Source organism: Sinohyriopsis cumingii, chromosome 5 (genome assembly GCF_028554795.1).
Source record: "Sinohyriopsis cumingii isolate HCF-2022 chromosome 5, ASM2855479v2, whole genome shotgun sequence".
NCBI classification, from domain to species: Eukaryota; Metazoa; Mollusca; class Bivalvia; order Unionida; family Unionidae; genus Sinohyriopsis; species Sinohyriopsis cumingii.
This window is the reverse complement of record NC_142965.1, coordinates 16,003,849-16,025,381: the sequence shown is the minus strand read 5'-3', so window position 1 is coordinate 16,025,381 and position 21,533 is coordinate 16,003,849. Positions and strand designations below refer to the sequence as shown.

The following is a 21,533-nucleotide window of genomic DNA, read 5'->3' as shown; positions in this document are numbered from 1 at the left end:
ACAGGGTGATGGTTATTAAAATTGTTGTTTTAGTAGATCACAGGGTGATGGTTACTAAGAATGTGGTTTTAGTGGATCACAGGGTGATGGTTACTAAAAATGTTTTGGATGGAAGATAATAACAGGATGTTGGATAATAAATCACTGGATGCTGGCCTTTCCAAGTGGTGTGTTGATGGTACAGTGTGGGTATTAGTAGATCATTGGGTGTTGAATAGTGGATCACTGGGTGCTGGCCACTACAAAAGGCATGTTGATGGTATAGCTTATGTTGGAGAGTAGATATCTGGATAATGGTCATTCCAAATGGCATGCTGATAGTATAGTACAGGTGTTGGAAAGTAGATCAATGGTTGCTGGATAGTAGATGACAAGGTGATATTCATTCAAATTGTACATTAATCCTGTGGATGTTTGAAACATTGTTTTCCATTGTTGCCATATAGATTAATGCTATTAAATCTACAAATGTTTTTAACAATAACTTTCCTGTTAAAGTCACATTAGAGTCCATTTTTTATTTCTCAGGTGTACCAAAGAGACCCATATGTGTCAAACATATGGACATTTCTACCTAGGATTTCTTGTTTGAGGCCAAAACGACTCATGCTGTTAAAATGTTACATTTCCTGCCAAAGAGAATTATAATGTTACAGTGCTACATTTCCTGCTAAACAAACCCATAATGTTAAATGTTTGACATTTTAACATAGGATTTTCCATAGATATCTACAGACTCTTGTTAAAATAGGCTTACAGTTAGACATCAGATTGCCCACACCTCCAATCTAATTTTAGATCCTAAGATAAGAGAAAGATCCCAGTTTTGGACTTTTTCATCTTAAAGATCATATCTCAAGCAGACTACATATGTGAGGAAGTGACTTATTTTTGAAGACTGGAGAGGTCAACCCATTGAACCTAAGGTCCCTGGAAAATCATTTTTGATTTTGCTACTTTAGGCTACTTTGCTTCATATACTTTTGCTATTAAAGACATAAGACAATGCAAATTGTGAAAAATGGCAATATCTGGTAAAAGTCTCCTGAAAATAGTTATATGTGATCTCTCTCTTGCCCCTCTCAACATCATCACATTGTATTGTCATAATGGTCACTACACTGCTCTATACAGAGACCACTTTGTTATGAAGAGCAAAATACAATACTTCCTGATTATAATGCTGTCCATAGGAGCCATAGGGTATACTGCCTTATATTGAGACCACCTTATAATGAGGTACATATATGAATACTTCCTCATCATAACACTGTCCACTAGGCCATAACATGCTGTGCCTTTTTATGCTAGGTCATGCATTACTGGATTTTCCAAGTAAATTAATTGAGATAATTCACTGGAGTAGGATCTAATAAAAAATTTCACTGCCTCATTGATGATAACCTTGAAATTAGAGTTGTTCTTAGATGCTGACATCTACATATATGAAAGGAAAATCAAGACTGATGGAGTGCACATGAGAGTATTTTAGTTATATAATGTATGGAGGGGTAATGCCAACAGAAGACTTTACTGGTGGAAATGAGTGGGGAACAGTGCAATAAATGAACGTTCATCATTAAATTGTTATGGATTTATTTAATTATCCAAAAATTTGTCCACAAACACATTTTACAAGTAGACTGGGAGAAAACAATTGTAAATTCTTCTGTTGTTGATTTGTCTGGAACTAAGTAGTTCTGGGAATTTAGGGTGCTAATTGATAATTTAAATGTCGAGTCAGCCTACCAGAAAGAAAGACAGAGATATAGAATCTGTAATCTCTCTGAATATGTAGAAAGACATTAAAGAAAATGGAAGAATATTTATTATAATATATTCATAAATATTATATTCCCCTTTTATATACCGGCCATATGGTGAACCGTATTCTCCTTTTAAATGTATGCCATAAGGTGAAGTATTTTCCCCTTTTATATGCCTGCCATAAGGTGGAGCATTTCCCACTTTTATGTACCTACCATAAGGTGTACTATATTCCCCTTTTATATGCCATCCACACAGTGAAGCATATTCCCATAAATAGTATATTCCCCATTTCTATGCCTGCCATAAGGTGGAGCCTATCATACTATGTTGTTGCCTGTTTCCAATTTTGTTTCTGCAAAATAAGTTCTGTTGCCCAGCATCTTCTGTTTCCATGTTTTATGGATGCCTTTTAGTTGCAGTAAGGAAGAACCCTATCAGTTTTGGGGACAAAGATCTAGCTCATTGTGACTGATGGAAAGCAGAAAATTGGTTTCAGCACAAGAACTCTAGCACATCAGCAACTTCAGTTATCTTAAGCTTGGATTGCTCACATTTTGGGTAGGGAAGAACCGTGTTGATTTTTATGTCAAGTAGACAAAGATCAAGGTCATTTTAACTGAGAGAATTAGTTCTCTGTCATTTACAGCTGCCAAACCTTGTGAATGGCTAGCACATGGGTAAGGAGAAATGCTTATTGATTTCAGGACCAAAAGGCCTAAGGTCAAGGATTTTGGAGGTCTTATTTTGCCTTTAATGTTTTTGAAGCTCTTATATTTGGATATTTTTCTGTTACAGGTTATTTGTTTTAGGGAACATATCTCTATGAATGTCTCTATCATTAAAGAACATTAAGGCCATAAGGCAGATTAAAATAACTCTTTGTACATTTTTCATGTTTTTTAAAGGATGAAGATCTTTGACAACACTGTACCTTTTAAGGGACAGAAATACCATGAGCTGAAGAAGAACTGTATCAAGAAAGGGATCCTCTTCACGGACCCAGAGTTTCCCCCAAATGGCTCCTCATTGTTCTTTAGTAGAAAGGCACCTTCAGATATCATGTGGAAAAGACCTGGGGTTTGTAGATTGTTCTACATTATGTCTGTATTTGAACATGAACACTTCACTGCAGATAGTCCAGTCATATGATAATCATTGTTTATATTCATCACTAATATTCATTTGTTCAAAAAACATTAAACAGGGTTAGTGCTAAAATAGTTTTTTTATGGTTGTTACCAAAAGAATGATCAATTAAACTGAGAATGTTCAGTGAATTGAACCTCATGAGATATCCCTTCTTTTTTGGTAATTCTGATGTGTGACATGTTTATCCCAAGACACACCACACACCAGCATCAAACTAGGTGAAATGATAATATAGGTTGATTCCTGAAAATATTTCTAAGCAATGTTAAATAAGGTCAGAAAAGTAGGTTACATCAATCAAACTTTGGTGTTTAACAAATCTTCATAAAAAATTATAACTACATTAGAAGTTTGATCTTGAAAGGTGTATATTTGGGATTTTAACAACAGACGCAAGCACATAAGCATGAATGGAGAGATGGACGAAGTGAATTCTATACATCCTTCTCACTTTGGCGGGACTTTTCTGTACCAGAGGTTGTGTCAGGGCTGTTGTGTTCCTAAAGTTGTCTCATGGCTGTTGTGTGCCAGAAGTTGTTTCCTAATCTGAGCAGTTTGTTGTTGTTTTTTTTAATATGTTAATATGAGGAACCATTTGGAGTATAACTATCAACTATTTTGTTTCAACTTTTTAGCTCAGATTGAAAGGAAATTTAAATATGATAGAAGAAATGGGTATATTTATATCAATGTTCAGACTACAGTAAATGCTTATATATTTGTACTGTCACCATTCATATAAGCCATAAGCTCGATTATTAAAAGAAAATGTCTAGATGTCTTGCTTAAGAAAGCAAATAGCAGTATGGCCAAGATGCTAAACTAAATTTTATAATGTCCCTCTGTTTAAAAAACTTGATGAATACATTTTAAGTATTAATTTTATACCAATGACAAATAGGACTCAGTGACCTAATTTTTTCTGTACTGGCTTTATATTTGTTTTTAATTAAATTTACCATTCTACAAAACATTATATTTGTTATAGCCATGTAATTATGAAGATAGATATTGATTAAATATGTCAAACTTTACATAAAGCTTTTTCTTCTGCAGTAGAATTTGATTGATATTGGATTAAGATACCGGTACTTGGAGAATTGAAAGATAATCTGTATTTGAAAAATTTAAGACAACACATTATCTCTTAAAACCTGTACAATTTGTCAATGAAAAACTGTACGTTTGCTTTTAAACTTTGAGTAGGCAAGTCATTTTTTTTAAGATTATATTTATTTAATGTAATGTTTTTTTACTTTTTTCTTTTTGCCATGGGGGAAAAAGTGCAAGAGTTGCCATTGAGAAACAGGGATGGGTGGCTGACTGAAAACACATTTTTTTCTTTAGCCTAATCAAATGCAGTTAGTTAAAAAATCCCAAACTCCACCTATCCACCACCAGCTGTCATTCAGTCATTACTTATTTCAGATTCCAATTAGCTAGTTACAAGTTGTTACAACTCTGGGACTTAAAATATGTAACAGAAAAAGTGAGACCAACAATTTAAATAAAATTAACAATAATTTTATTTCTCTACAATACAAAGTGAAAATTCTTAAGACACTTAGAGTTTTGTGAATTAAATCCAAAATGATCCTAAATGTCATATCACAAGTCCAAAAATATTGAATGTTCAAAATGAATTGCAGTAGTTGAATGTTCTGGTATAATACACTGGTTTAATCCACAATATCTCTGAATGAGTTCACAGTAATTTAAAATGGTGTAAACAAGTGCAAAAGATGCATGAGCACCTTAGTAATTCCAAAGAACATTTGAAATAAGTAATTTCTCTCAAATCATATCTGAATACAAATGTAAATTCTGAATCAGGGATTCTCAGAGATTGAAAAGGAACAGGAATCAATTATTTGTTACTCAGATTACTATTTATACATATTTTAAGTTGTGTGATACTTAAACATTTAGTAGATTTTGTCCCACATTCATATCCTGATGATTCTATTGTAATTCACTCTTTCTTCCTTAAAAAAGGATTTAATTCTATGCAGGAGAACATTTATAGTACAGAAAAGAGACCATTTGAAGGAAAGTGGCTTTTCATCTCTATTTTAAGGAGAGTAGATTTTATAGCTAACAAGTCTATATGAAGCTGACTGCAATAAACAGATGGATGTAAAGGTTTGCACACAATATACATAATGGTCAGTGATGGTATCTATAAATAAATGATGTCTATTTTTACATTTTAATACAGTTGATTATGTCTGTCACCTTCTTTTGTTTTCATTTTTAAAGTTATGCTTATTTTTATGTTTAATAAGAAATTGTATGTCAGAATCCTGCCTGAATTGTCACAAAATAACAGCTTGTGTGTTTTGTAATCATAAATAATCATACAAATACATAATCATAAATAATCACACAAATGCTTTATCATAAATAATCACACAACAGCTTAATCATAAATTATCACACGAGCTTAAAATCATAAATAATCACACAACAGCTTATCAAAAATAATCACATAACTTAATCTTAAATAATCACACAAGTGCTTAATCATAAATAATCAAACAACAGCTTATCATAAATAATCACACAAGAGCTTAATCATAAATAATCACATAACAGCTTATCATAAATAATCAACCAACAGCTTATCATAAATAATCACACAAGAGCTTAATCATAAATACTCACATAAGAGCTTAATCATAAATACTCAGACAAGTGCTTAATCATAAATAATCACACAACAGCTTATCATAAATAATCACACAAGAGCTTAATCATAAATACTCACACAAGAGCTTAATCATAAATAACCACACAACAACTTATCAAAAATAATCACACAACACCTTAATCATAAATGATCACACAACAGGTTATCATAAATAATCAAACAACAGCTTATCATAAATAATCACACAAGAGCTTAATCATAAATACTCACACAAGTGCTTAATCATAAATAATCAAACAACAGCTTATCAAAAATAATCACACAAGAGCTTAATCATAAATAATCACACAACAGCTTAATCATAAATAATCACACAACAGCTTATCATAAATAATCACACAAGAGCTTAATCACACATACTCACACAAGTGCTTAATCATAAATACTCACACAAGTGCTTAATCATAAATACTCGCACAAGTGCTTAATCATATATAATCAAACAACAGCTTATCATAAATAATCACACAAGAGCTTAATCATAAATAATCACATAACAGCTTATCATAAATAATCAACCAACAGCTTATCATAAATAATCACACAAGAGCTTAATCATAAATACTCACATAAGAGCTTAATCATAAATACTCAGACAAGTGCTTAATCATAAATAATCACACAACAACTTATCATAAATAATCACACAAGAGCTTAATCATAAATACTCACACAAGAGCTTAATCATAAATAACCACACAACAACTTATCAAAAATAATCACACAACACCTTAATCATAAATGATCACACAACAGGTTATCATAAATAATCAAACAACAGCTTATCATAAATAATCACACAAGAGCTTAATCATAAATACTCACACAAGTGCTTAATCATAAATAATCAAACAACAGCTTATCAAAAATAATCACACAAGAGCTTAATCATAAATAATCACACAACAGCTTAATCATAAATAATCACACAACAGCTTATCATAAATAATCACACAAGAGCTTAATCACACATACTCACACAAGTGCTTAATCATAAATACTCACACAAGTGCTTAATCATAAATACTCGCACAAGTGCTTAATCATAAATAATCACACAACAGCTTATCATAAATAATCACACAAGTGCTTAATCATAAATACACAAGTGCTTAATCATAAATAATCACACAAGAGCTTAATCACACATACTCATACAAGTGCTTAATCATAAATACTCACACAAGTGCTTAATCATAAATAATCACACAAGTACTTAATCATAAATAAGTGGATTTATTTGTAGTTTTCCTCCAAAATTAGGGAAATAAATTATTCCTTTGTTGTAGGAGATTGCACCTGATGCAAAGTTTTTCATTGATGCAGTCAGTTCGGATGATTTTTCCCAAGGAACTCTGGGCAACTGCTGGTTTGTAGCAGCCTGTGCCTGTCTAGGCCAAGACAGCAGATTCTGGAAAAAGGTAAATTTTCAGGTTAATTTTACTTATTAATGAATAATTCCACTGCATTTAACAAAACATATCAATGAAATTTCACTTACTTTTACTGTGCAGATACTGACTGCTCCGGTGGCCTATTGGTTAGAGCATCTGCCTTGGATGTGGGAGGTCATGGGTTCGATCCCTGGCTGAGTCATACAAAGACTTAGCATTAAGAGGTTAGTGTTAGGTCTGGTTGGCTTGGTGTCAGGATAATGTGACTGGGTGCGACATCATGCTACATGTCTGCGGCATGATGCCCCAGTGCTAGACAACACTATAAACTGCCACACTGCAGACATCATAGCGATATGACTGAAAAATTGTTAAAGCTACATTAAAAATCCAAATCACACACACACACTGTGCAGATACCAAACCTTAGGCTGCAAGTTGTATGTCAAGGAATAGGCATTTGAGTGCTTTACTTTCCTGCATTTTTTTATGCCCACATTGCTTTCTTCAATGTGTCTGTACATATCTACATCATTGGAAACTTATTGGACAATCCAACAAGAATCACTTGACAGAAACAAATAGAATTTATTAGGTATATTTCTGTACATACTGTCAGGCATATTTCTGTCCATACTGTCAGGCATATTTCTGTCCATACTGTCAGTCACAGCATTTTAGTATCATTAAATTGTTGTAAATTTTTAATTAAAATATATTTAGTAACATAACATTTTGCTAGGTGTGCAAAAAAACATTTTTGGTTGCACAATATAGTCTTTCTATAAAGGACTGACAATGGACAGGGACATTCTTTTATCCATTGGTGATGATAAGTGTTCATTATATCAAAGAGGGGCCCTGAGTGGCCGAGTGGTCTAAAGCACTCACCGTTCCAGATCACTGCCATCTCACCTCTGTCTGCGTGGGTTCGAGTCCAAGGCTCGGCTAGTGTGGCTATGTGGGAAAGACTGCCAGTAGCTTCTCGTGGGTCAGTGGTTCTTCCCTGGGTTTTCCAGGGTTCTTCCTCCACCAGTTATACTGGCTGCCATGTATAGCCTATCTTGTGCTGAAAAATGGCATTAAACCCTAGAACAACAACAACAACAACAACATTATATCAAAGAAGTTTTGGGTGCACTTAGACTTTATGCACACACTTTAACCATTGTTTTATTACTTGCGACAAACTCCTGACACTTAAAATATCAAAATCTAATGACATCTGTACAGAATGAATAACATCATTCAAGTCCAAAAATTGGCATCTATACATAATAGATTTATGCAACAGTATCAAAAGGTGCATAATGAAATCATCAGTATTTGATACTTCACAGTTTTATTTTATGGCGTTTTCCTTGAAATACAATGACGATAAGCAAATGTTTAATATATACATGTACATATACACATATGTGTGTGTCCACATCGGATAGGTTTATTATGCAGAGAGTGACTGCATAAGAATTTTTCCAGTATTTTCGGAAATATTTAAATTATAAACATGTGTCTTTTCTATAGAGATGTTCTTATCAGCAAGTTTCCTTTATATAGAAGTGTCTTTTTTATAAACAGTTGCCCTTGATATAACTGTGTTCTTTATGGTTGCATGCCCTTCATATTGGGTGTCCTTTATGGCCAAGTGTCCTTTGGTCCTAGTTGAGTTGAATGATATTCTGAATGACAGAAGTGACTGATGAATAATGGACTAATGTAGACCAATAATTACTAATTGGAGAATGAAATATACATTTTGGATTTTGGACCAAGTCCAGGAAAAGAGAGCAAAACAATTATGGCACATAAGTATTACGTAATTAAAATTAAGTTTTGTCCTCAAAAATTACATTTTTATATTCCTGCACCATAAGTTGTCACCCAGTTTATGATGGTATAATCCACCAATAATATTCTGAAATATTCAAATAATGGAGCAACTGCACATGATCAATTATCACCACACTCTTTACTGCATTTTCTAACACGAATTCCCACACTCTTGTCTGCATATTCCAACACAAATCCCCGTACTGATCTTTACTGCAGTTTCCAACATAAATCCTCACACAATTTACTGCATATTCCAACACAAACCCCCTCACTGTTTACTGCATATTCCAACACCAGTCCCCACACTCTTTACTGCATATTCCAACACCAATCGTCACACTCTTTACTGCATACTTCAACACCAATCCCCACATTCTTTTCTGCATTTTCCAACACATATCCACACACATTTTACTGCATTTTACTGCATTTTCCAACTCAAATCCACACACACTTTACTGCATTTTCCAAAACAAATCCACACACACTTTACTGCATATTCCGACACAAATTCTTACAATCTTTACTGCATATTCCAACACCAATCCCCCCACTCTTCATGTTCCATCACAGATCCCCACAATCTTTACTGCATATTCCAGCATAAATCCCCACAATCTTTACTGCATATTTCAGCACAAATCTCCACATTTCTTTGCTGCATATTCCTACACAAATTCTCACTCTTGTCTGCATATTCCAACACAAATCCCCACACTCTTTACTGCATATTCCAACACAAATCCCCACACTCTTTACTGCATATTCCAACACAAATCCCCACACTCTTTACTGCATATTCCAACATGAATCCCCACACTCTTTACTGAATTTTCTAACACAAATCCCTATACTATTTACTGCATATTCTAACATAAATCCCCACACTCTTTACTGCATATTCCAAAACAAATCCCCATACTCTTTACTGCATATTCCAACACAAATCCCCACACTCTTTACTGCTTATTCCAACAAAAATCCCCACACTCTTTACTGCTTATTCCAACATAAATCCCCACGCTCTTTACTGCATTTTCTAACACAAATCCTCATACTCTTTACTGCACTTTCCAACATAAATCCCCGTACTCTTTACTGCATTTTCCAACACGAATTCCCACACTCTTTACTGCATTTTCCAACATAAATCCCCTCGCTCTTTGCTACATATTCCAAGTATTTGACCTGTGGTATTTACCATGCCTCCAGATAGTGGTAACCTGATGGTCATAATGCAGAATCCATCATCTACATGATGTGTCTTCCTGACGTGACTGCACATAATAAATTTGGTCAGGCAGTATTTGAAATTGTTATTGTACGGCATGTTTGAGCATTCATACCCCTCCAGGAAATACCAAGAGTGGAAGTCAAGGATGACGTCCCTCCAATTTTGCAGATTGTTACCAGAATGGCAAAATAACTACAAATATGTGTAAATTTAAGTTTATCAGTTTAGAAGGAAATGTGGTAATGGACAGACACACATTTAGACAGACAGAATCACAATGCCTCTTCACTCAAGCATGGGCATAAATGACAAGATTGTTGTTCCATTCTAACAGAAAACTTAAGCAATACAGCATTCATGACAATATGCTACTTGTACACTGTTGGTCTCTTACACAGACTGGTTTCAGGTCTTGCTATCTCATTGGTAGACAAGTCTGTCTCATTGGATCAAAGACATTTAGGTAGTTGCACATCTAAACCAATATAGGTTTTCTATTCCACGACCTACAGATGCACTTATACATGTTGTATTTGTACATATACATTAATAAACATTGTACAGTTGTACATATACACTAATAAACATTGTACAGTTGTACATATACACTAATACTTATTGTCTAGTTGTACATACATACAAATACACCTTATCTGATTGTCTAGTGGCACCATCTAGTTCTACATATACACACCATCTAGTTGCACATACACACCATCTAGTTGTACATATACACACCATCTAGTTGTACATATACACATCATGATCAAGTTGTGCATATACACACCATCTAGTTCTACATATACACACAATTTTGTTGTACTTATGCAATAATATGTTGATTCACATTGTCTCATTTTTACATATGCACAAAAACACAATTTTGAAATGTACTTATACACCAGTTCATATAGATTTGTATTTACACTTTAATACACATTGTACTTACACATTAATACACATTGTACTTATACATTAATACACATTGTACTTATACATTAATACACATTGTACTTACACATTAATACACATTGTACATATACATTAATACACACTGTACTTTATTAATACACATTGTACTTATAGATTAATACACTTTGTACTTATACATTAATACACATTGTACACATTTATTAATGCACCTTGTACTTATACATTAATACACATTGTACTTATACATTAATACACATTGTACTTATACATTAATACAAATTGTACTTATACATTAATACACATTGTACTTATACATTATTACAAATTGTACTTACATATTAATACACATTGTACTTATACATTAATACACATTGTACTTATACATTAATACACATTGTAGTTATACATTAATACACATTGTGCTTACACATTAATACACATTGTGCTTACACATTAATACACATTGTACTTATACATTAATACACATTGTACTTATACATTAATACACATTGTACATATTTATTAAAGCACCTTGTACTTATACATTAATACAAATTGTACTTATACATTAATACACATTGTACTTATGCATTAATACACATTGTACATAATACTTTAATACACATTGTGCTTACACATTAATACACATTGTACTTATACATTAATATAAATTGTATTTTTACATTAATACACATTGTACTGCTACATTAATAGGCTTAGTACTTTTACATTAATACTCATTGTTCTTATATATTAGTACACATTGTTCTTATATATTAATATACATTGTTCTTATAAATCAAAACTCATTGTAGTTATCCATTAATACACATTGTACTTATTTATTAATACACATTGTACTTATACATTGATACAAATTGTACTTATTTATTAATACACATTGTACTTATACATTAATACACATTGTACATATACATTAATACACATTGTACTTCTACATTAATACACATTGTACTTACACATTAATACACATTGTACTTACACATTAATACACATTGTACTTCTGCATTAATGCACATTATTCTTATAAATCAAAACAGATTGTGCTTACACATTGATACACATTGTACTTATACATTAATACACCTTGTACTTATACATTAATACACATTGTACTTCTACATTAATACACATTGTAGTTATACATTAATACACATTGTACTTCTACATTAATACACATTTTACTTATACATTAATACAAATTGTACTTATTTATTAATACACATTGTACTGATACATTAATACACATTGTACTTATACATGAATACACCATGTACTTATACGTTAATACAAATTGTACATATACATTAATAAACAATTGTCATCATCATTGGCGACTCGGTCTCGAAAGACCATGCGAATAGCGCCCTTGGGGTGTTGCCTGTCTCTGTTGGCAACGTCTGCTGTGGCTGTGCAGGCCTATACGTGAGTGAGAGTCCCTACTGCAGTTGGTGCAGACATACTGGGAAGTCTGCATTACTGTGGTTGCTGTTGTGTTCTTCTTTCTCTTACATTTCTCTGCCACCAACTGGCCTCTCCTCGCATCAGCGACTGATATGCCATTGTTTACCATCAGTCTCCAGGTGCCTCGGTCCTCAGCCAGCTCTTCCCAGCCATCGGGTGAAATGTTGCATGCCTTCATGTCCCTCTTGCACACATCTTTGAAACGGAGTAAGGGGCGTCCGACTCTTCTCATGCCAGTGGCCAGCTGTCCATATAAGATGTCCTTTGGCAGCCTTCCATCCTCCATGCGTTGGACGTGACCCAGCCATCGAAGGCGGCGTTTAATTAGCAGGGAGTACATGCTGGGGGTACTTGCACGCTGCAGGATCTCGCTGTGTGGAACACGGTCTTGCCAGCTGATTTTCAGGATGTGTTTTAGGCACCGTATATGGAAGGAGTTGAGCCGGCATTCTTGCCTCATGTAGGTACTCCACGTCTCACTTCCATATAGAAGGGTGCTGAGAACGCAGGCCTGGTAGACTCGGACCTTGGTGTGCTCTGTCAGCGCGTTGTTTTCCCAAACCCTCTTTGTTAATCGAGCCATGATGGTGTTTGCCTTTCCAAGCCTTCTGTCCAGCTCCATATCAATCGAGAGAGTGTTGCTGATGGTTGACCCTAGGTAGGTAAAGTTGTTGACTGCTTCCAGGGTGACACCGTTGATTTTGATTGAAGGGGCAATGGTGGTATCTTGTACGCTGACATTTTTTTTTTCCAAGCTGATTGTGAGACCAAAGTGCGTGCAGGCAACAGCAAAACGGTCTCCCAGTCTCTGGAGGGCTTCCTCGGTGTGGGCCACAAGAGCTGCAGCATCTGCAAAAAGCATCTCCCTGATGAGCACAGCTCTCACTTTGGTCTTTGAGCGCAGTCGTGCCAGGTTGAACAGGCTCCCATCAGACCTGGTGTGTAGATATATGCCATCCGTGGACGTGTCGAAGGCATAGGACAGGAGCAGGGAGAAGAAGATCCCAAAAAGTGTTGGTGCCAGCACGCAGCCCTGCTTCACACCACTGTTAATTGGGAAGGAAGTTGAGGATGATCCATCATACAGGACTGTTCCCTTCATATCTGCATGGAAAGAGATTATCATGCTGAGGAGTTTTGGGGGGCAACTGATCTTACTCAGAAGTTCAAAAAGGCCCTTCCTGCTGACCAAGTCAAAGGCCTTGGTGAGGTTGATGAACATCATGTAGAGTGGTTGACCTTGCTCTCTGCTCTTCTCTTGGAGTTGTCGTAGGGAGAAGATCATGTCTGTCGTCGACCTGCCTGCTCTGAAGCCGCACTGTGATTCCGGGTACACACGGTCTGCCAGCAACTGCAGCCTGTTGAGTATGATGTGGGCGTACACTTTACCAACAACACTCAAGAGCGAGATCCCTCTGTAATTATTACAGTCACTGCGGTCGCCCTTGTTTTTGTAAAGGGTCACAATTGTGGCATGACGCATGTCTTGGGGGACTACTCCTTCCTCCCAGCAGCGGCAAAGTAGCTCGTGCAGTGGTTTAATCAATGCTGGTTTTCCACGTTTGATAGCTTCGGGCGGGATGCTGTCACTACCTGGTGCTTTGTCGTTTGGAAGGCAGTCGATTGCTTTGCTGAGCTCCTCTAAGGTTGGCACTTTGTCGAGCTCTTCCATGGTGGGCAGATTCTTTATGCTGCTGAGGGCTGCATCAGTGACTGACATTTCTCTGGAGTATAGTTCTGAGTAGTGCTCCACCCATCTGGCCATCTGTTGCCCACGGTCTGTGATCTTCTCTCCTGTCAGGGATTTCAGGGGAGCGACCCCTTTCACTGTAGGGCCTAGAGCCTTCTTGATGCCACTGTACATGCCTTGGATGTGTCCGGACTCGGCACTGCGCTGGATCCCTTCACACAGTTGTTGCCAGTACTCGTTCGCACACTGTCTAGCAATGCGTTGGGTGTTACTTCGGGCACTTCTGAGAGCAGCAAGCATCCGTTCATTAGGGCATTTTTTGTAAGCTATGAAGGCTTTTCGTTTCTCCTCGATTTGTGGTTCCATCCTTGATAGGTGTGCATTGAACCAGTCCTGGCTGGGTCGTTCCTTCTTGCCAAACGTTGACATAGCTGTACTGTAGATGGCACCCTTCATGGCGTTCCACTTGGCTGTAGCGTCATACTCAGGCAGGTCCTGGAGAGCCTTGTTCAGGGCAGACACATACTCCTCCACCTTGGCAGGGACTGACATCTGTGCAGTGTTTATGCGAGGACATCCTTTTGGTTTTGTGCGGTGTAGCACGTGTGGCTGTAGTCGCACTCTGCTGCTCACAAGGGCATGGTCGGAGTCGCAGTCTGCACTGTGGTAGGTTCTGGTGGAGAGGACGCTGTTAAGGGCAGATCGCCTGGTGATGACCAAGTCGAGTTGGTGCCAGTGATGAGATCTGGGGTGTTTCCATGACACTTTGTGTTGTGGCTTACACTTGAAGAAGGTGTTTGTGATGCACAGGCCATGGTAGGTGCATAGCTCCAGCAGTCTCTGGCCGTTTTCGTTGGTCTTTCCAGTGCCACGATATCCGAGGCAGGTAGGCCAGGACTCGTGGTCCGCACCTACTCTGGCATTAAAGTCGCCGAGGAGGAATGGTGGTTCATTTTTGGGGCATCCTTTGATCTGTTCGTCCAGCTGCCCATAGAACTGATCCTTCACGTCTTCTGATGACGTGAGAGTTGGGGCGTAGACACTGATGATGTTGACAGGACCTGAAGTAGTGGTGAGGCGGATGGACAAGAGACGCTCAGTGCCCCATGTTGGAGGTTCAACCGAGGCCAGGAGATTGTTTTTGATGGCAAAGCCCACTCCGTGCTGACGGGGCTCCTCAGGTTCTCGACCCTTCCAGAAGAAGGTGTAGTTTTCCTCTCTGAGGGAGCCACTAGAGGCAAGCCTGGTTTCCTGGAGGGCAGCTATGCTGATATTTAGTCTGGTGAGTTCTCTATCGATGATGGCCGTCTTTCTGGTGTCGTCCACTTCTCTGAGGTCGTCAGAGATGCCTGTACACATGGTGCGCACATTCCAGCTTGCAAATCGAAGAGCTGGAGTCTTCTTTATTGGTTTCTTGTTTCTTTTGTCTGGTGTGGAATTACTGTCTGCTTGTCATGCTGAACAACACACTGAGCTCCAGACACCCACTGGAGCAGGCAGATGATGGCGGGTCAACACCTTATTGACCGGGGGCTGCCCGGCTTGAGGCGGGCGATAGTTGGCCAGTGGGACACGATGATCCCTCCCACCGTCAAAGCTGACCCGTGGCGCCCCTTCCCTACGCCAATCGGGTGGGACTTATAACCCGTAAACTGTCAGCTTCCGTGTTGTTTCCTCACTCAGTAGCGAGACTGGAGTGTCCTCTCCAGGGCGCAAGCCTGGGCGTGGAATATGGAGATCCTGGGCTGCCCAGACGTCAGGATCCCCCTCTCGTCCTTGCTGGTGGGGTCCAAAGGAATGCTGAGCATGACATTTGGCACCAGTTTGGATGCAGGAGCTGCCGGAAGGAGGTCGTAGTCGACCCCCAGCCGCCTTAGGGGCTCCACTCCTGATTTTCTGTCTGGGTTTACTCCCGTAGCCTTTCCTTCTCCCAAAGATATCCACAAGGCAGTGGAGCCATAATCCAATGGATGGGACTTGGTTGGTTTTGAATCAGAGTTTCCTTCTCCTAGATGAACTGCCTGACAAGGTTAACGAGCTTCATCTGCCCGGGTTTGGGGTCAGAGTTTCCCTTCTCTTAGACTGGTTGCCTGCCAAGGCTAATGAGCCCAGTCTGCCCACCCAGTTATACCGCCGGGTACTCGGTCGTGTCACACAGCAGGCTCTGTTAAAACAGGGGGCACCGCGTGAAGGTGCTGCTGTGGACACAATAGTGTAGGAGAGGCCATATGCAAGTAACCTCCTGCCCCGCAGAGCGAGACAGTGGTCCTGCGGCGATCACTACACCTGGGAAGGAGAGGCTATGAGAGACGCTTCACTTTCCTTTGGCAAGCGGGACGTCAGGCCCAGGCCACGCACCCCCCATTGTACATATACATTAATAAACAATTGTACATATACATTAATACACATTGTACTTATAAATTAATACAAATTGTATTTATACATTGAGACACATTGTACTTCTACATTAATACACATTGTACTTATACATTAGTATGCATTGTACTTATACATTAATACACATTGTACTTATACATTAATACACATTGTATTTTACACATTATTACACATTGTGCTGACACATTAATGCACATTGTACTTATACGTTAATACAAATTGTAGTTTTACATTAATACACATTGTGCTGACACATTAATACACATTGTACTTATTTATTAATACACCTTGTACTTTTACATTAATACAAATTGTACTTATTTATTAATACACCTTGTACTTATACATTAATACACATTGTACTTATACATTAATACAAATTGTACTTATTAATACACTTTGTACTTATACATTAATGCACATTGTACTTACTTATTAATACACTTTATACTTTTACATTAATACAGTTTGTACTTATACATTAATACAAATTGTGCTTATTTATTAATACACATTGTACTTATTTATTAATACACATTGTACTTATTTATTAATACACTTTTTACTTATACATTAATACAATTTGTACTTATACATTAATACAAATTGTGCTTATTTATTAATACACATTGTACTTATTTATTAATACACTTTTTACTTATACATTAATACAAATTGTACTTATTTATTAATACACATTGTACTTCTACATTAATACACATTGTACTTTTACATTAATACAAATTGTACTTATACATTAATGCAAATTGTACTTATTTATTAATACACATTGTACTTATTTATTAATACACCTTGTACTTTTACATTAATACAAATTGTACTTATACATTAATGCAAATTGTACTTATTTATTAATACACATTGTACTTATACATTAATACACTTTTTACTTATACATTAATACAAATTGTACTTATTTATTAATACACATTGTACTTATTTATTAATACACTTTATACTTTTACATTAATACAGTTTGTACTTATACATTAATACAAATTGTGCTTATTTATTAATACACATTGTACTTATTTATTAATACACTTTATACTTTTACATTAATACAGTTTGTACTTATAATACAAATTGTGCTTATTTATTAATACACATTGTACTTATTTATTAATACACTTTTTACTTATACATTAATACAAATTGTACTTATTTATTAATACACATTGTACTTATTTATTAATACACATTGTACTTATACATTAATACACCTTGTACTTATACATTAATACGAATTGTACTTATTTATTAATACACATTCTACTTATTTATTAATACACCTTGTACTTTTGCATTAATACAAATTGTACTTATACATTAATACACATTGTTCTTATAAATCAAAACACATTGTAGTTATACATTAATACACATTGTACTTATACATTAATACACATTGTACTTACACATTAATACACATTGTACTTCTACATTAATACACATTGTACTTATACATTAATGCAAATTGTACTTATTTATTAATACACCTTGTACTTCTACATTAATACACATTGTACTTCTACATTAATACACATTGTAGTTATACATTAATACACATTGTACTTCTACATTAATACACATTTTACTTATACATTAATACAAATTGTACTTATTGATTAATACACATTGTACTGATACATTAATACACATTGTACTTATACATGAATACACCATGTACTTATACATTGATACAAATTGTACATATACATTAATACACAATTGTACATATACATTAATACACATTGTACTTATAAATTAATACAAATTGTATTTATACAGTAAGACACATTGTACTTCTACATTAATACACATTGTACTTATACATTAATATGCATTGTACTTATACATTAATGCAAATTGTACTTATTAATACACTTTGTAGTTATACTTTAATACACATTGTACTTATTTATTAATACACTTTTTACTTATACATTAATACAATTTGTACTTATACATTAATACAAATTGTACTTATTTATTAATACACCTTGTACTTATACAGTAATACACATTGTACTTATACATTAATACAAATTGTACTTATTAATACACTTTGTAGTTATACATTAATACACATTGTACTTATTTATTAATACACTTTTTACTTATACATTAATACAAATTGTACTTATTTATTAATACACCTTGTACTTATACATTAATACAAATTGTACTTATTAATACACTTTGTAGTTATACTTTAATACACATTGTACTTATTTATTAATACACTTTTTACTTATACATTAATACAATTTGTACTTATACATTAATACAAATTGTACTTATTTATTAATACACCTTGTACTTATACAGTAATACACATTGTACTTATTAATACACTTTGTAGTTATACTTTAATACACATTGTTCTTATTTATTAATACACTTTTTACTTATACATTAATACAATTTGTACTTATACATTAATACAAATTGTACTTATTTATTAATACACCTTGTACTTATACAGTAATACACATTGTACTTATTAATACACTTTGTAGTTATACTTTAATACACATTGTACTTATTTATTAATACACTTTTTACTTATACATTAATACAATTTGTACTTATACATTAATACAAATTGTACTTATTAATACACTTTGTAGTTATACATTAATACACATTGTACTTATTTATTAATACACCTTGTACTTATACATTAATATAATTTGTACTTATACATTAATACAAATTGTACTTATTAATACACTTTGTAGTTATACTTTAATACACATTGTACTTATTTATTAATACACTTTTTACTTATACATTAATACAATTTGTACTTATACATTAATACAAATTGTGCTTATTTATTAATGCACATTGTACTTATTTATTAATACACCTTGTACTTATACATTAATACACATTGTACTTACACATTAATACAAATTGTACTTATTTATTAATACACATTGTACTTATTTATTAATACACCTTGTACTTTTACATTAATACAAATTGTACTTATACATTAATGCAAATTGTACTTATTTATTAATACACATTGTACTTATTTATTAATACACATTGTACTTATTTATTAATGCACATTGTACTTATTTATTAATACACATTGTACTTATACATTAATACACATTGTACTTACACATTAATACAAATTGTACTTATTTATTAATACACATTGTACTTATTTATTAATACACATTGTACTTATTTATTAATGCACCTTGTACTTTTACATTAATACAAATTGTACTTATACATTAATACAAATTGTACTTATTAATACACTTTGTAGTTATACATTAATACACATTGTACTTATTTATTAATACACCTTGTACTTATACATTAATATAATTTGTACTTATACATTAATACAAATTGTACTTATTAATACACTTTGTAGTTATACTTTAATACACATTGTACTTATTTATTAATACACTTTTTACTTATACATTAATACAATTTGTACTTATACATTAATACAAATTGTGCTTATTTATTAATGCACATTGTACTTATTTATTAATACACCTTGTACTTTTACATTAATACACATTGTACTTACACATTAATACAAATTGTGCTTATTTATTAATACACCTTGTACTTATACATTAATACACATTGTACTTACACATTAATACAAATTGTACTTATTTATTAATACACATTGTACTTATTTATTAATACACCTTGTACTTTTACATTAATACAAATTGTACTTATACATTAATGCAAATTGTACTTATTTATTAATACACATTGTACTTATACATTAATACACCTTGTACTTATACATTAATACAAATTGTACTTATTTATTAATACACCTTGTACTTTTACATTAATACAAATTGTACTTATACATTAATGCACATTGTAATAATATATATTATAAATACAAATTGTAATTATAAATTAATAGACATTGTATTTATACACTGATACACACTATACACTGTACTTACACATTGATACATATAGTTCTTTTCCATAAATATTCATTATAAAATTGTACATATATATTAAAACACATATAATGTTGCACATATATACTAATACACATAAAGTTACATATATGTACATATATATATATATATATATATATATATATATATATATATATATATATATATATATATATTAATATATATATATATATATATATATATATATATATATATATATATATATATATATATATATAACTTTATAATGTTTGTTGTGTCATGAATTATGTTTTTCTCCTGAGAGGAACGACCAGGCATAAAAAAATTGTGTAAATTCTATGCCTTAATATTTTAATTAATTTTATCATTTATGTGTCATTTTATATTCCATCAGATTATACCAGATTATGAGGAGCAAGAATGGAATGAGAAAAGCAAGTATGCTGGGATATTTCACTTCAAATTCTGGCGCTGTGGAACTTGGATAGATGTTGTCATTGATGACTGTCTGCCAACCAGAAATGGCCATCTGATATACATGCATTCAAAAACAAAGAATGAATTCTGGTCAGCACTTCTGGAAAAAGCTTATGCTAAGTAAGAGTCCCTGTAGATATTTGTTATCAGAGAAAAATGAGAGGCAGCCAGTCATAGCAGTTTGTCACAACAAGACTTTAGATAGATACTTGTTCTAGTAGAAAACAGTGAGGCAGTCTGTCATAGCAGTTAGTCACTACAAGATTTCTGAGAGATATTTATTCTAGTATAAAACAGTGAGGCAGCCTGTCATAGTAGTTAGCCATCACAAGACTTTTGGTTGATATTTGTTCTTATAAAAAGGTTGGAGGCAGCCTGTCATAGCAGTTAGTCACTGCATGACTCCTGGTTGATATTTGTTTTTGTAGAAAAGTTGGAGGCAGCCTGTCATAGCAGTTAGTCACTGCAAGACTCCTGTTTGATA

At 34.1% G+C, this 21,533-nt stretch overlaps 1 protein-coding gene across 2 annotated transcripts in view; it reads left to right on the top strand.

Annotated features, from left to right (window-relative positions):
- LOC149798697 (calpain-5-like) overlaps window positions 1–21,533 on the top strand; it is a 78,732-nt gene that overhangs the window by 11,239 nt on the left and 45,960 nt on the right. For both annotated transcript variants that reach the window (XR_016421011.1, XM_089957537.1), the window contains exons 2-4: window positions 2,676–2,847; window positions 6,919–7,050; window positions 20,967–21,169. Coding sequence is in view for 1 of the 2 variants with exons in the window: in XM_089957537.1 (XP_089813663.1) it covers window positions 2,677–2,847; window positions 6,919–7,050; window positions 20,967–21,169 (506 nt within the window). In the remaining variant the exon portion in view is untranslated. The remainder of the gene's footprint in view (window positions 1–2,675; window positions 2,848–6,918; window positions 7,051–20,966; window positions 21,170–21,533) is intronic.